This window comes from Aythya ferina (assembly GCF_964211825.1).
Source record: "Aythya ferina genome assembly, chromosome: 3".
NCBI lineage: Eukaryota > Metazoa > Chordata > Aves > Anseriformes > Anatidae > Aythya > Aythya ferina.
The window spans coordinates 19,790,557-19,809,076 of record NC_140298.1 but is presented as its reverse complement, the minus strand read 5'-3'; the positions used below and the strand labels follow the sequence as shown (position 1 = coordinate 19,809,076).

Genomic DNA, 18,520 nt, shown 5'->3' with positions numbered 1-18,520 from the left:
CTGAATTCTTCAGTTTGGTTACTGTTTCCATTGGATTTACATTAACCACTGACTGCAGAACTTTACCCAGATCTGAGAACTGTTTTACATCTATGTATTAATTTATTTATAAATTATATCATAGAAATATAAGGAAACTTGAAGAACTGCACCCTGAAATTTTGTGATTTTTTTTTTTTGCAAATAGCTAATTTAACATATTTATAATGTTGGTAAGAATGCAAGACACACACTGAACCATCTATGTACACATATATACAAATAAGTATAAAAGTTACTTAATTTTTTCAAGTAACCAAACAGTTTGGGGGTTATGATTTCAGAATATGCTTGCAAGCAGTATACCAGATATACCTGTATTAGAATGATCTGATATACCTCTGTCATCTCCTCAGTATGTTTTTAATCTACATATTCTCAGTTTGAAGAGAATGTATCAAAGCATCAGCAAGCAACAGAAAGCTGATTTTCAAATTCAGAATCATTTTTATGGTAATAATTTTAAAGGCAGAAGGATGGAGCAGAAAACAAGTATTTTGTCATGGGATGGAATTGGTAACAATGAAAGTACAGTTCAGTAAGGCAAGAATTCCACACTAGAATTTTGACTAACATTTTGTCTTGACAGGGGAGACACAATTCTCGTGTTGGAAATTAACATTTTCACAGTACAGTCTTTAATGCTGAAGATATAGAATTGAAAGGAACAAAAATGACTCTTAATTAATGACTAAGGCTCTTTATGTGATACTAATCCCTTACTGTTTGCTAGGTTTCGGTGGTTGCATGAAGGATGTTAAATTTACACGAGGTGCTGTCGTTAACTTGGCATCTGTGTCCAGCAGTGCTGTCAGAGTCAATCTGGACGGATGCCTATCAACTGACAGTGCTGTTAACTGCAGGGGAAATGACTCCATCCTAGTATACCGAGGAAAAGAGCAGAGTGTTTATGAGAACGGTCTACAACCCTTTACAGGTAACACATTGGTTCCTTAAACAAAATACATCATTTTTATTTTGTTCCGTATTAATGTGTTACTGTGTTCAGTCTTTTTTTTTTTTTTTTTTTCTTTTTCTCCCCTTTTATGTTTCTCTGTTTTCTTTGAAGAATACCTTTATAGGGTGGTTGCCTCAAATGAAGGAGGATCAGTATCTAGTGTATGGACCCATGTTCGTACAAGAGAATCAGGTAAATACTTATATACAAGTATTATACTTATATATAATACTTATATGTAAGCCTTAATACTTAAGGCTTACTTATATCTTTTTTATTTTTTTCTTCCATATGCTACCTAATCTAACCTAATGTTAGGTTAGAGGAAATCCCACAACAATTCTGAGCAGTCTAAGTTGCATAGTATTTCTAAAGGGGCCAAAACTGCTTGATGCTTTGGATAGGTAGCAAGTTACTGTCTTATTTCAGCTATAATGTGTTCAGGCAAAAAATTTCCACATATATAGACATGCATCTAGGCACATTGATACGTGCATATCCAAACTCACATTATGGAAGTCTGCTAGAGGAAGTAAATTTTCTATTTTTCCTATGTATAACCAAGTGATACAAAATCAAGTGCAGAGAAAGGAGATAGCAGGAGCAAGCTGTGGAGGATGAGAGATCATGTAGTTAGTGAGAAGAGGGTCTAGTACAAGCTTTTATTTACATTGCCTGCACATGGCTATGCTGCTCAGTGCTGTTGAATGATGAGAATGGGGGAAGGATTCTTTTTACAAGTAACCTGTAGATTGTGTGTGAAAATACAGTAATATTTAACAGAAAAGCAGCATGTGCCTTGTGGAAAGGGTTTCAAAGGAACATAATACCTGCTGAGCCTTAAAGATCACATTTGTCTTACATTTCATGAAGAGAATTTAAAGGACATTTTTTTTTTTTTTTCCCAAACTTTATTGAGCCAGAAAGTTTTAAGGCCTACAGTTCTGCATTTTTTATTTACTCAACTTTTTCAACTTTTTCTAACTGCATTCCATTAATGCAGAGAATTCATTTGATGCAAGATAGTCAATGTACAATCTTAAAAAAAAAAATAAAAATGCCCTGTGTTAATATTTGACTTGCAGTGCACTCCTACACAACTTAGCATTGTTATTTTGCATACCACCCAGAAGAAAGAAGATGCATATATATTTTCATATCAACTCTCTGACCACAGAAGGTTTTCCCATAAATTTGTTTGCAAGCTGACCACAGCATTGAGCAACTACATGTTCCCTAGGGTTGGAGAATAATTGCACTATTTAATTATTTTTGAGTTGTTTTTGAGATGTCCCTTATGAGAAGAACATCTGCTATACAGTACCTTACCTTGCCCTGTAATACATTTCAGAACTAATAAAATCAATATAATACTGTAGTAACCGAAACTTTCCTAGACTATCACATTCCTTCTTTATACAGGCATTACTACTTCCAAGTATTTTTATGTTTTGCATTCTGGTACCTTTCTTATCAGAAATAAACAAAAAAAAATCAGAAAAAAAATAGCAAACAATGTCCGCATTTATATTTAATGAAACTAAACAATAAAATTACAAAAAAAAAAAAATAAAAGAGTGGTTATTTGATGGTGAGAAAAGCAAATGAATATCAGCAAGGCTAGGGAGACCACATGCATTTACAGCAAATTCATCATCCATCATCCTGCCATAGTGTTCCTTGGGCCTTTCCTCTGTATCCCTTGTGCAGTCATCTGTGATGAAGTTGTTACTGGACAGACCTTTACTTGGTATAGCAATATCTAATAAATAGTTAAAGGTTATGGGAAATGGGATGCTTTTTTTTTTTTTTTTTTATTAGTAACATTATGCATACATGAGTCTGGCTTTCCAGTTCTTTTGAACATCTTCAGTTGTCTTTTTTCTCCCCACTGACACCCCCCAATCCTATGGAATGATCAGAAGCAAAGGGTTTTTGCAAAAAGGCCTAAGAAGTGTCTGCTTTGCCCTGAGACAGTTGTCCAGCATTTTGCAAACATGCAAGTAAATTAGTAAGTTTAAATTTTTGAAGCAGTTTTGTAAATGAAGGTGCACAGTTTTAGAGATGTTCCATATTTGTGGCATTCTGTGGCTTAGATATCCAACAGATAAAAGCCAAACCCTTCTGTATTGAAGTAACATCTTGCTTCATTCAGTTGCATGATTATAAAACCTGCATTTGTTAGCTATATACAATCCAAATCCTCTTTTTGAGTGATGCTTAAATATATTTGATACATTAAATGTTTTTGGAAAACCTCAACAAGATGAGAAGGAATGCTATGTAGATGGAGTTTTGATGGTTTTGAAATATAGCTTAAACTGAATAGCTCAAGATGTGCAGTCATATTAAATCAATGCTGAAAAGTTACAACTCTAATAAATTGTATTTATGCTAATGGTTGAGTCTGATTTACTGCAGCCATTAAAAGTGAAGAATAGGGGCAATAGTCTCCTTAGAACTGCCATTTTCTCTATTTTCTATTTTATCCTTCCGCAGTTCCACAAAATGTGCCAACTCCCTCAAGAGTTCACAGTATAAATGGTTACAGCATTGAGGTCACCTGGGACAAACCTGCTGGGGTCATAGGTGTAATTGAGAAGTACATTTTGAAAGCATATGAAGAGGATGGTCCCAATGTACCCATCACTAGTGCTGAGCTTGCTGACACTACTATGCTCACAGGTAAATGTTGTCAAGTACCACTTTCTAGGCACATCTAATAACATAGCATGTTTATACCTCCTTTTGTTGAGCTATGAAGTATTACTTGTCTATTTTCATGTATACAGGTTATATATAATATTTGGATGGGAGGTATGTGTTGTCAGCATCTGCATACATAGCTATGTACTGACTTCAAGGAACAACAGAAATACATCTCAAACACTACAAATATTCTTTTTTAAGCTATTTTTTTCCCAACCCAGTGATAATTTTGGAGGGGAATATTTACTGTTTGTTTTTACTTACTATACATGATGTTTCTTTCTCCCCTCATTTTACATCCAGTTCACCTATGTGAACTTTAAACCTGAGTCCCATAAGATTCTGTTTGACCTGACAGACCAAAGCACTTGATATACTTGCCTAAATTTGACCATGTCAACCTAACTGATTTCAGTGGGAACTAGCATGCATTTATGTATGGTAATCAGATGCTTTGCTTGCTAATACTGGGAAGTGGAGGTAGGTTATTATGGAATGAAGGAATTTATGTCATTGGGTTTATTGGATTTGGTCACCATTGAACTGTGGGTTGTGAACAGAAGCTGTATGAACCACTGCACATGAGGTGTGCTTTCTGGTGTCTTGTTTTTTTTACCTGTAGGAGGCAGACATTTTTAGAAACAGTAAACTCTTTGTCCACTACAAAGAGAACATTTTGGGACATTTCTTCCTGGCAGAAGAGTCTTATTTTCTTATTTACACTTACTTTCACTACATATACTCTGTAAAATTAATTATATAATTTATAAAAAATAAAAACTTGCTAATGACATAATACTCAAAGCTGATGCTTTGATGTGGCTTGGCATCAGGGAATAAAACAACTGCAAAAAGTGCCTTAACCCTCTGGCAGTATATTACTGCTGCTTTCCTGAAGCCCAGGTAATATGTGCTTAGTGTTTTTACATAAATATGTATGTTTTGTGTTGTTTCTCTGCTATAATGTAGATATAAATTTTCAAGAGCAAGCATGAACATATTTTATCTTCTTCGGTTTGAAAGCTCTTTTGACTATTTGTGAGTAATGTGCTACAATACCAAAACTGCATGGGCTTTCATACTCTGATTTGTTTGATGAAGCTTTTTGTTTGAATACTCTTTATCTATGTTGGATATTCTAAGCATATGAATTAGATGGCTTATGAACAACTGATGTTTGAAATTTAGTTTAATTCTTGTCAGTATTATGCCATGATTGCATGTTAGGGTTATGAGAAAGTCTACACTGGGCTGGACAGGTAAGAGGTATCAGCATGCAGCTTTCAGGAAGCAGAAGGATAAGATTTCTCTTTATATTAAAGTGGCCTTCTCCTTCTTCCAAAGGTCAAAAACCCTCTTTTTCTTCCTGAGCTCTAGCCCCAGGTCTCTGTTCAGCCAGGATGGTCTTCTTCCATGCTGGCTTATCTTTCAGCATGTGGGGATGGCCTGCTCCTGTACCTTTAAGATTTCTTTCTTGAAGAGTGTCCAGCTTTCCTGGACTCCTTTGCCCTTCAGGACTGCTTCCCAAGGGACTGTGCCAACTAGTCTCCTTAACAGGCTGAAGTCTGCCCTCTGGAAGTCCAGGATGATAGTTCTACTAACCGTCCTCCTTACTTTTCCAAGAATCAAAAACTATTAATTCATGATCAATGTGCCCAAGACAGCCTCCAAACTTCATGATACGCACAAGTCCTTCTCTATTTGCAAGCTAAAGGTCGAGCAGGACACCATTTCCCATTGGCTCCTTCACCAGCTCTGTCAGGAGGTTATCTTCTACACATTCTAGAAAGCTCCTAGTCTGTTTCCTCTTTGCTGTGTTGTACATGTATTTCCATCAGACATCTCATTAAGTTGAAATCTCCCATGGGAACAAAGGGCTAGCAATTGTGAGACTTCTCCCAGCTGTTTGTAGAATATTTCAGCTGACTTTTCAGCCTGATTAGGCAGTCTGTAACAGAGGCCCACCAGGACATCTGACTCATTGGCCTTCCCCCTTAACCCACAGTTAAAAGTTAAAAAAAAAAAAAAAAAAAAAAAAAAAAGTTCAAAAAGTTCAAAGAAAATGCTGCACAGTCTGCAACATGGTTCCACCTCTTCTGTTTCATAGCACAGAGGTCATCACACATTTAAAGAAAGTAACTTTTTCCTTAGACAACACAAATCTTTCAGATATTGTACACAGCAGTTCTCCCTCTCCTATCTCAATTTTCATGCCTTCAAACCATACTGAGTACTTTGCTATTTGGTATTGCTGGAGTTGCTTATGATGTCAAGTGTTCAGTGTAGCTTCCTTTAGAGGTCCCTGAGCATTGAATGCAACAACATTCCACAAAGCACAAGCAAAGTGATAGATCAGGAAGACTCCTGATGTTTTGGAGAATTTTCAGTTGCAACTTTAAATTTTTATTTACATCTCATATTTTGAAACAAAATGACTTTGGAAAAATCCCTTCTGTTCAGAACCTCAATTTTCAGGTAACAGACAGAATTTAATTTAACAGATTTTAATTTTCTGAAAATAACATTTGCTAATAGTATATCTCAAGTAAGTTTAAATGCAATTGAATAGCCTTTCTTCATCACGTGACCATATTTTACATTACCAGCTCCTTACAATGTTTCAGAAGGGAGAATCGGGTGCCTTAAATCACAAGAAAAGGCTTGATTTTCCCTGCTGAATCCTGTTTATCAAAATTTAACATACAAACAGAACCCCAGCAGGAGATACTGCTTTTGCTTATTTTTTTGAGTTTCCCTGGAAGATTGTATTTAATTTTCTCCCTAATTTCAGGGACTATTTCTTTAGAAATTCCTTTGTTGAATTCCACAAGAAGATGCTACAGTAGTCTCAACAGCTGGGCTAAAGAAAAAGGAGAGAGAAAAGCACTACAGAACTTGGTAGTATCACTAGTGAAGAAACTCTTGTGTTTCTCTACTCCTTCCTTCAGGTTTTCATTCACTGTTAAGCCTAGACAACATTTAAGCTACTGATAGCAAAGTTATGTGAGGGCACAGTCAAGCCCTCTCTATCTTACTCTATCTTATTTTCTTTCCCTGCACCTTTTTATAACCATCTGATATATTTTGTTTTATACTGAGACTGTAAATTCTTTTTAACATTACTATGATCTGTTCTGTGCAGCAGGGTTCAGAGACATAGCTGGAGCACAGTAACAAAAAATTATTAATAGTATTACCTATCCTCTAGAAGGCTGTCCCATGTGTGTCAAATTCAGAAGAACCTGTTGTACCTCTGCCAAGAAGAAAAGCTGAGCTAAATATAATAAATAAACTAAAGCATGCCTTCAAATGAGCATAATATCACTGTCCCAAAAGCCTATTTCTCAAGAAGCATAAAACTCCTCAGGAACCAAAATCCTTCAAAACCTTTTCATCTTCAAAATCACAAACTATTTACATTTATTCAAGAAAGGAATATTCAGCAGATTTAAATCCTTGAAATGAGGACTGACTGTTGAACCAAAAGTTTACTGTGTAAGGCAGTACATATCAACACATTGTTCAGGAGTTATATTCTAGATTGCTTCAAGTTAGATTGTCAAGTTAGAGTGTAAATTCTTGGGGTTCCAGGAATACCATGCTAGCCCATCTTGTCTTGAGAAAAAACATGTAATAATGTTGAAATGTTACGCATGTGGCCACCCACACTAAGCAGAGTAATAAAAGTACAAGGTCATTGCAACAAGAATTTTTTTTACTTTGAAAGTTGCTTTACTCTGTGTTCCAGTGCATTCCAAATGCCATTACTATGCTGCTATCAAAATTCAGAATATTAATTAGAATCGGTATATAAACAAATGAAAGAAGCTTTAGACACACTATTTATATGTGGACAATGGGTATCTTATGCTTCTAATTTTCTTTGGAATCCAGAATATTGTGGAATCACACCATCATCGGATTTGAGTAGGACCTCTTGAGCACATCCAGCCCATGCCCCCAGCTGAAGCAGGGTCAGCTGCTGTAGCAGGTTTATCAGGACTGTGTCCAGTTTTGTTCTGAAAATCTCAACAGTTGGAGGGTTCACAACCTTTCTGGGCAATTTGTTCCAGTGCCTGACCATCTTCCAAGTAAAAAAAAAATAAATAAATAAAAAAATTCTTGCATTCAGATGAAGTTTTCTCTTTCAGTTTGTGCCCATTGACTCTTGTCCTGTCATTGAACACTACTGAGAAGTGGCTGGTTCCTCCTTCATTCCCTCTCATCAGGTATTTATACACAATAACACCTGAGCTTTTTCCTTTCTAGACTTAACAGTCCCAGTTCACTCAGCCTTTCTTCATAAGAGGTGTGCTCCAGTCTTTTAGTCATCTTAGTGGCTCTTTTATAATGTCTGCAGACTTGCTGAAGGTACACTCTTCCTCATCATTAAGGTCATTAATGAAGACATTGAACGATCTAGGTCCCAGTATCCACCCCTGGTGAACACTGCAACTGACTTGCCTCCAACTGGATTTTATGCCACTGATCATAACAGGTCCAGCTACCCAACCAGCTTTCAATCCACTTCACTGTTGACTTACCTGTACTTTGTTGACTTGTCTATGAGGATGTTATGGGAGACAGTGCCAAAAGCTGTAAAATCAAGATAACATCCACTTCCTCATTCATGAATTTATTCAACTCATTGAAGAAGTCTATCAGGTTGGTATATCAATTAGGAAAATCAGTAAGTCAAAGCAAACCCTCTACTGATTCTGCACCAATTTCATCTTTCTTTTAATACAATCCTTTATTTCAGTGGTTTCTGCTATGGCTGGCTGCAAGTTGCCTCTTGTGCTTAGGCAGAGAAGATAGCTTTCAAAAGCTGATTTAAACATCTAGTTTTGTGAGACAGTTACTAACTGGCTTCAGCTGTGGGAAAGTTTAGAGTGCTTTCTGTTCATCCACTTTCCTACAGTGTCTCATTACATCTAGGGGAGAATGAAGAGGGGATTATTACTCAGCCTTAAGGTTTGTCTGGTGTGTCTTAGCAGTTTAACTACCACAAAATTAATCCAGCAAGGTGATCATTTCTCATCTTTATTAATTCTCAAAATACACATAAACACCCCACTGTGTGACATGGAAAACAGCTCATGAGAAATAACTCCTCTAAACTTCTCTTTGAGTTCTTCTTGACTCTCAGTGCTTAAATTAGCATCCTCATGTACTCTGTATCATGCGCTGTATATTCTGTTTTCACAAATGGTTCCTTCTTTAGACAACCTTCAGATAGGATATGGCCTTTTGCATTTACTCATTCTAGCAAAATATTTTCCATTGTCAAGCACATAAGAGAAATACCTTTTACCATTCAAATCAGTGTCATCATAGAATTCAGGAGATCTGCAAGTTTTTTTTTGCCACCTCACAGTGACAGGCAATCATAGAATTAGAGAATATCCTGAGTTAGAAGGGACCCATAAGGACCATTGAGTCCAACTCCTGGCTCCACACAGGTCTACCCAAAAATTCAGACCATATGACTAAGAGCACAGTTCAAATGCTTCTTAAATTCAGACAGGCTTGGTGTCATGACTACGCTCCTGGGGAGCCTGTTCTAGTGTGCAACAACCCTCTCAGTGAAGAACCTTTTCCTGATATCCATCCTGATATCCAGCCTGAATCTCTCCTGTCACAGCTTGACACCATTCCTGTGGGTACTATCACTGGTCACTAAAGAGAACAGATCGGCGCCTGCCCCTCCCACTCCCTTTGTGAGGAAGCTGTAGGCCACAGCGAGGTCTCCCCTCAGCCTCCTCTTTTCCAGGCTGAACAGGCCAAGTGACCTCAGCTGCTCCTCATATGTCTTCCCCTCTAGGCCCTTCACCATCTTGGTACCCTTCTCTGGACACTCTGCAATGAAGAACTGTAGTGAAAGTTGCATATAGTAAGAAAGATATCCAGAAAAAAAAAAAAAAAAAAAAAAATCACAGACCTTTTTTTCCTCACTACAGACTTCTTTTTTAATTTCATATGGTTATTGTATTTTTTTCCTTTTTTCCAAGCTCTGAAATTGTGGCTGCACATGTGATGATGAGAAAATTGTTTACGATTTTCCCTCCAAATACTTTTCTTTACATTCCCTGACATGTGCTTATGTTTACTGTTTTATATTTTAGACTTTAGTGTTTGGTAGATGACTATCTCAGGAAAAGTTAATTTGGTGGTTTGATATAGTTAGAGTGGTTAGCTGGTTCTCCTCTCAGAACAGGAAGTCAGGCCTCCTGCCAGCGACTGGTAGGCCTGGGCTCACGAGTACGTGAAGGAAAGCTCACTGATAGCCTGGAACTATTCAGAGAGGAACTATATTATTCAGAGAAACACTGCCAGGGGAGAGCTCCCTCTAGCTGAATTGAGGAGGAAGAGCTCTGCCAGGCCTGAGCAAGCAGTGGAGAGCAGCTGTGTCTGCCTGCCAAACCCCACAAAGCTTTGCTGAGAGGCTTGGGGCAGTGGGTTTTGGAGTCACTTGCAGGGTCACCCTGACCACCGCCTCCTGTAGGGTTTGAAAGTCAGGAGGTGGTGGGGGACAGCCCCAGGGCCAGGCCCTACAGTGGTGGGCACAGGGTCCCACAAGACCTGGGGCAATGGTCAGCATGGAAGGACAGGGTACCAACAGCCAAATCAGCCACAGAGCACATGCCAGATAGTGCTGCACTGAGGGGACACAGCCCCATGGAACAGGTTTCACAAAGGCTGTCACTTCTCTGCATACACATACACACGTTTTGCTTTGTTTTTCAAAACAAATATCTCTGTAAATTATGTTTTTGGAAACGGTACATCAGAATATTATTTAGGTGGACTTAAAATGAAAGTTTGCTGCCTGATGACTCCTGAAAAATGCATTCATCTTCAGGGTTCTACAGGCCTGTAAGTGATTTACCAAAACCATATAGTTTACTACACAAAACCATTAATGAATTACTTGGATATTGCTTTCTTGCACTTCAGCTTACTTGTAATCTCTTTGTTTGCACAAATGTTTTGCACTCAAAGCGCTCTCATGCTTCAGTTAGTGAAATTTTTGTAAATTTGCAGAAAAGAATTGCAAACTGTCTAATGTAAGTGCATATAGGGCCAGAGTAATAAAGAGGATTCTGAAATATGTATTCCAGGTTCAATATTGTAATGTCATAAAGCACTCTAGGGAGACACAAAGAGTCACCAAGTACTAACGTTGTTTAGTATTTACTTACAACTAAAATTGGATACTACATTTAAAGTAATAAAAGCTGGAATTTTTTATTGAAGGTATTGTTTTCGAGAGCTGATGTTATATTTCAATTGCTTGAACCAGGTTTAAATACAAAAGGTTTGTCATTTTCAGCTAAATTCTTTGTCTTTATCATGGTTTCTTAGAAGTAACTTTTGGTCAGAAGCAGGGATACCTGATAGAAAACATCTACATACTTCCCACCACCAGAAGAATGATGGTGCACTTGGTATGTTGCCATGCCATGGTATGTCAGATTTGGAACACAGTATGCATCCTTCTAACAAAAGGGTGCCATGTACCCAGATCCTTGTAATGACTAGGAATGAGATGCTTTTTGCCAGTGTGTTTTATCCCTGTGCGCTGTAAGGAGATTTGGTCTCTCTGTCTCACCCACACAGACACAAGTCTCTCTCAGTGGAAGGAGACAAATGAGTAGAACGGCAGCTGCACATCAGCTGTTGCTCCGATCCTTCTGACTGCTGCAGCCAATGTAACACAGGGTAGCCAATGGGTCTGCTGATGCCCATTAGGTTCCTGTCAATTGTTAGATGATGCTTGAGCACATAGTGACTCTAAATCAGTGTGAAGTTACTCTAAATCAGAGCGTCAGAGTATAAACTCTTATTTCCTTTCATTTAGCAGGCTTTAGCAGACTAGCAGCATATTTTTCAATATATGCATTTTAAAACATGAATTAATAAATGTTCTAACTTGATTGAGTTTAGACCTAAATAAATCTTGTTTACAGTCCAATGCTGTTGTATAAATTTATTCATACAAAATGTAAATCATCTGATTAAATAAACCTGAACATTTTATCAAAATTACATCAACACTTAGCTACATACCAGTACTTTTATTAAGAAAAAAGAAATCAACTTCTTAATGTTTGTGAGGAAGGAAAAGATTTTTAATATCTTTTTTTTTTATAGATATACTCAGTCTTGCAAAAATATAAGACTCTTTCCTTCTCTGCAAACTTTTAAAATCAATCATACGGTAGAGAAATAGCAACAACAGTGTTATCTGAAAAGATCAAGAGAAATAGAGTGATGAGATATTACAGAACCTATTCTCTTTGTGTCTAAGTAATGTCTGGTGCAAAATGGGACTGTTGGGCTATGGCTTTGTGCAAATTAAAGGAGCCAAAGAGTTGCTGTGTGTTGTGAAAAATGTAACAGACTTCCTCGAAACGTTGCAATCTGAACTGCATCCTCAAGGCCAGTGGAGCTTGTGCTTGGCTGATTATGATCTTGTTCTGTTGGGAAGAAAGGTCTTCCAACCCAGAGAAATCCAGTAACCAAAATAACCTTTTATTGTTCTTATAAGGCAAAGAGTTGTAAGAGGTGTCCTCTTGTTCAATAATTCTTCAGAATTTTATGACTCAAACTATGCTTATGGTAGAAGATGCTTTAAAAATGCAGATGTATGCGACAGATTGATGTGCACAGGCTTTCAGTTCAGAGATGCATATGTAGAAGACACATGTACTTAAACAGTTTTTGCTACAATCTGTCAAAAACACAAAGTCAGTTGAGGACTTCCTTTTCTGGTCAGTGGACTGTGATTAAGTGTACTGTGGCAATGATGCATCTCGACACACAAGTGACTTTGTAAGACAGATGCTGTACAACCTCAGGCATTCAAGTTGGCTAAATAGTGTTTAGGTTTGGGGAGAACGGATTTGGTAATTATTATTTTTTTTTAACACCTTAAAAAGACATTAAGATCCACCTATAAGGTCAAGTGTTGTTTCAATTTCATATTGTGTACTTCAAAAATCATATTTCATATTGTGTACTTTTGAAGTAGAGTGTTAGAGAGGAACCAATGAAAAAATCTGGCAAAGAATCCCTCTGGCAAAAAATGCACTCAGCGTGTGAAACAAATGGAACTTGTGTGGGTAAGCTCTGTGGTTGACTTTGGGAATCTTAATATTCAGAAACAGAACTGACTTTTCATGGTTCATATGAAAGTAGTGAGTGGTTATAATTAAAATTACCTATATTTACCTGTAAAAAACAGACAAACAAAACTAACTTCAAAATGTTACTCTTTCACCATCGTAACCGAATGTATTTTATTATTATTATTATTTGGATGAAAAGAAGACAACTTTAGTATTTGTGTTGCAACTGTAAAACTGAATACTCAATAACATTTTTGTGTAAGTTGGGGGGGAGAGGTTAATTTTGTTTTATGGAAAGGCTCCTTCACTAAATGTGTTTTTAAAAGCTCACCTCAATTTATATATCTTTAAAAATTTGTTATGTGGAATAGAAACTCTGTAAGTTGTCATAAACGTGTTGTCTCTGAAGACCTGCTGGTAACTTTCTGAAAAAGCAGGATGACGGATCAGGGCAGCGAAACAACTGCTTTTATAATGATCTTTTAACTATATGATGAAATTATTAAAACACAGTAATGGCCTTTGAATCTATTTTTCAGTGTTTGAGAACAGAATATTAGCCATTATACCTTAGCAGTATTTTTTTTTTTCCTTGATGAGAAACTCTATTTTTTTCCACTCAAAATCTGCCAGAATGTTGTGGCAGAACTGTCTAAATATATGAGACTACCCTTTTAGATGTACTGAACAAAAGAAATCTCAGTTTTATGGAGAAATGAAAGGAAGAAGCTTGATATTTACTATTATATGCTGTATGCATTATAATGATACATGGATTGGTTATAAAGAGGCAACTAATTATGACTAGTCAAAATGTCTGTTTTACCATAAATTCATTGTTTACCCTCTTCTACTGCCCATGTCAATATTTTTATCCCTTATCCACAAGAAAGAACCTAGCATTTTTAATCTGACAGAACTCTAAACCTCAACTTTAAATATTGCAAATAATTAAAGATCATTTAAATAAAAGTATAGAAAATTAAATACTAGTTTTGCATATAAAGTGGTCTTAATGTTCTAGGTGTGATTCCAGATCACTCTTTTAGACTGTTAACTTTACATTCATATTTAACAAATGACATTATTCAGTTTCATGGGGTCACTGTGTCAAAATGTCTGTGTTAGAACTTTAATTTATTTCCAAAGGTTCTTTGAGTGGGCAGATAGGAGTGGTGTGTTAGAATGATTTACTGTCTCTGATTCCCTGTGTAGACTTTAAGGCTTGGAACATTGTCTATGGTGTAAATTTTAAGTCTGGATGGATTCAGCTGCTCTGTAGTGGCAGATGGAATGAATGGGACTCTTATCCCAAATGTGGGAGGCTGACCCTCTTCTTAAATATTGATGGTCCCTCTAATTCTATTTCCTGATCAAAGTGACAATTTATCTACCTCTCTTCTGTTAACATTGCTAGAATGTATGCAAATGTAGTTGTGGCCAAATTTTGCTTTGTTAGCATCTACTTTTGGAAAGCCTGATGGACTCTTTATCAGATCATCAGTTAATGGGTATAGACAGGAGATGCCAGTCTGCATGTGAGCAAGTTGAGGAGTTTGGAAAACTTTTTAAAAGCTGTCAGCTATCTTCATTGGATTATAGGCTGTTTTTTACTGCAAAAATTACTTTGCTGTACTATAAATTAATTCACGTTGTATCAGTGATGATCTTTGCTATGGGACTGCTGACTTTGTGCTCTAAGATAGTCAGGCACCGAGTGTAAATTTCACTGGCTGACTCAAAGTGCAGAGGAAATGAGTGGGTAATGAGAGCAGAGCCGCCAGTTCTTTAATTGAATTAAAAGCCGGGTGACACCAATGCAGACACCTGTCCAATTACAGACAGGCCAAGGTGTTTACCATTGCTGTACAAGCGATTTGAAGATGACAGAAATCTTTCCGCCCACAGATTAACATAATGAAGGAGAACAGATTACAGTGGATGCTGGCCAAACAGATAGGTTGGCAGCTGAGAAAAAAGTAGTTTGCTGAAGTATGTAAATAAAATCTGTGTACTTTCTATTGCCTACCTATGCCACACATCTGTTTCTTTGTTGAGAGAAAATAGTACAAGTGTGCATGTGAAGGAAGTATGTTAATTATGAGATAAAATATTTTTTCAGTTGCTGCCTTTGCTGAATATATATATATATATTTAACAGGTACCTCTTGTTGCAAAAAGGTTGATCTGTTTTATTTTTCAAATTCTCACTGTCCTTCACAAACCTACCTGAGTAATGTACACTCTGTTGCATTGCAGATGCCTCATATAAAACCTTTCTACTTTGTCAAAAGTAAAAACCACAACCAAACAGCCCAATCCAAACCTTCTTACAGCTGCAGGCATCTTTCACGATGCTCCTTCTATGTGCTAGTGTGGTTCTCAATGCCTGAAGTCATTGGTGATCCCAAAGAATGTCTTCCATCAGGAAATGGAAGGGAGCATTAATTCACTGCTTCATAAGAAAAAAATACTACAAGTGCTAAATGTACAAATAAAACTAAACTGCTTCCTAAAGCACAGCAGAGTGAACAGAGGGAGAGCATGTACACAGTAGCATGCTCCTCCTAACTGAAAACCTGAAAATGTCATAGTTAGAGGATTTGGTTCTGCATGTGTGTGTTTGCTGAAGGTAATTCCAAAAGTACCTTTTATCCTTTCCCATGTTTAACCCTGTGTGATCTGAAAATAAGGGCTTTCTATTCTTTTAAACAGACTTCTTTTTTTTTTCTTAAACCAATGATGTTTCTGCACTAAAGAATATACTGTAGGTTCCAGTATTCCTGCTTTAGTGGGATACTGATGCTTTGAAACATCATCATGTTCTATGTTATGCTTGTTTAATGCTTTTAAAAATTCTTGTCTTCTTCCAAATTTTACAGGAAGATTACAGGCATGTTTGCTTGGGTAGTGACTGACACAACATTCTTTTTCTTTCCTGTTGTATTTCCATTAGTTAGTAAGATGGCAGTACAGTTTTTCCTCTGCTAAGTAGGGATTTCCAAAATCAAAGCTATTACTAGAGAGAGTTGATTCTGATCAACTAGTTTTAGTTTAGCACAGCTACTCTGACCTGAGTTTTGCTGCTACTGGTTATCTTTTTGCATGTAAGAAATGGACCTCCAAAAACTCAAGTGGAAAGTTCATTTGCAATGATAGTTGCTGAAGTTTTTGTTTGAATTACAAGAAAATAGACGAACACAATTTATTTAATGAAAGCTAACCTCAAGTTTTCAATGTGACCACACATTTTAATAAACACAGTGTAAAAAAAAAAAATAATAATAATAAAAAAAAATCATAGACTTGCTTTGATTATTCCACTCAGAAAATAGTGTAATTATGCTGCAACCATAAACTCCCTGCATGTGGGAGACCTCCAGACTTTTTTTTTTTGTGGGTATAGAGGGTGTACATGGGAACAAAGACTTTCTGCTGAAAACCGGAGTTGTGTTGCATTGTATGAGATAACTCAAAAGTAGCAAAAAGGACTAATTTCTTCTACCTGTTAGTGTGCACATGATGCTGAAGGAGTTTAGTCTCCTACTATGAGAGGCTTGGCCAAGAATTATGGTTCTCTGAAGTACCGCTGTTTCCAAAGATGTTTCTTTGCAATGATACAGCTTTGAAAATCCCAGTATGGGACAGCTCCTAAATAATCTCATTTGTGCCATAAAAATGATCTGTTTTGTTGGTTTTTTTTTCTTTTGAAATACCCCACTGATTTTGCCAAAAACTGTTAGAATTGAGGTGAGAACAGGGTTTGAAATAAAGCTTGTCATGAAGTAGCTCTTTTAATTACTTTTCATTTCAATATTACTTTATTGTAGGACCTACTTTGAAATGAAAACTGCTGGTGTTTCTGAAAAATGAGTTATACTTTTTTTTTTTTTCCTCCATGCAATCCCTGTGTATATTTCAGTTCAAAATATTGCATAACTTCCTGAAATGGCAAAGAGTGATTTGTTTTATCCACAAGTTGCTGATCTATATGTGGGAATTCAGCAACTTCTCTTCACTAACATAAGCAGGACCTGAAAAAGCACAGGCTTATACAACTATTTTCTTTAAATCTCTGAGTATTTATGTAACCTGATTTATGTTACTGTAGTAATATAGCATATGTATGGGCTATATTCTTCCACTGAAGGACAGAAACACAAGAGGGAGATTTCATACAAAAAAGAGATTTGAGTTTATAGATGAATAGTTAGGGGCAACATTGGAGAGGAAGCATTAAAAAAAATTGTTCTGGGAGAAAAAATTCTTCTGAAAATTGTTAGAAAATAAGTCAATAACTGAAAAAACTTGGTGAAGCAGGTGCTTCACTTGAATTTTTTGTCATTGTCATGTTAAAATGTGCAGCTTAGTCTTGAAGTTGTGTTTGTTATAGTGAGAATAAAGAAACTTATTTGCATCTTAAGTATTAAGAATGAAATAAAACAATTTTCTCTTAATATATTTTGCAAAATTTACATTGTGGCATGATATGAATGAAACCTTAAAATCTTTTTTCTCTTCTACCTCTAACTGTGAATGCCTGTAACAGAAAGATTTACTATTTTACTTCTCTTCATGTATTTAATCAGTCTGTACGCTATACATGCATAACACCTTGCTTTCTTCTGTTGCAGGCATATTGACAGGCTTGCATCCTTTCACAAACTATGCTGTAACCCTAACTGCTTGCACTTTGGCTGGCTGTACTGAGAGCTCGCATGCATTGAACATCTCCACTCCACAAGAAGGTAAAGTAATTTCAAAGGTCTTGACTTCCACATTTCAGTCATGAATAATAAAACAGGAGAAGAGCTAAATGCTGCAAAGCCATTTGCTGGAAAACCCCAACCTAATTTGATGACAAAGTGCATTGCCAGACCATAATTGCTCCATTTTTTGGGGGGGTGCGAAAATGAATCAAACTCCATACCCTTTAATGACATGCATCTTTAATAGCTGTAATGCAGATTAATGGGCTTTTTAATTGCTGTTACATTGTTCATGCAAGAGCCTTGTCATTAATATGAAGCATCTGAAAGATTAATGAAAGCTTCCTCATTTTACTAGGGCTCAGAAGTAAATCTAGAGACAGTCTGACTAAAAAGAATTGATTGTATGGCACAGTATGAAATTGAGAATCAAACGGTTGATTTCCATGGTTTCTTTTAACTGCTAAACACCAGGAATAGGCAACAATTACTTCAGTTGATGAAACCTCCAAATGCCAATTGAGTTATTTATTAATCACTTTTAAGATTTTTCTCTCTTTCCTTAACTCTTTTATATGTTTTTGGGATCAAACTTAAAGATTGTGAGTATAAATTAATGTTTTCTAAGATTGCATTGAGAATTACAGCAGGAAGAAAGGCAAAACATTTTAGTTCTAGCTTTAGAGACTAGCCTAATACGTAATGCAAATCAATTATGGGAGCAAATGTTCCCAAAAGATCTGTGACATGCCTAACTCCATTCTCAATTAAACATAAAGTCCAAGTCAGATCCTTCTCTGGGTTCCATCATCCTAAAGTCGTGTTAATCCAGGTAAAAGCAGTTACACCAAATTTGCTCTGGTAGAATAGTAAAAGACTTTGACTTGTATCTGTAGGAAGTGTTTAATCTTCCATGATGTTGAGAAGGTTTCAAAATTTCTTTCCTCCCACAGTCCTAACTAGTAACTCTCACA

At 36.5% G+C, this 18,520-nt stretch overlaps 1 protein-coding gene across 1 annotated transcript in view; it reads left to right on the top strand.

Moving 5' to 3' along the window:
* Positions 1–18,520, top strand: part of USH2A (usherin) — a 417,498-nt gene that overhangs the window by 181,159 nt on the left and 217,819 nt on the right. Inside the window, exons 28-31 of the mRNA XM_084512774.1 lie at positions 773–976; positions 1,109–1,189; positions 3,497–3,682; positions 17,472–17,585. Coding sequence (XP_084368900.1) covers positions 773–976; positions 1,109–1,189; positions 3,497–3,682; positions 17,472–17,585 — 585 coding nt within the window. The remainder of the gene's footprint in view (positions 1–772; positions 977–1,108; positions 1,190–3,496; positions 3,683–17,471; positions 17,586–18,520) is intronic.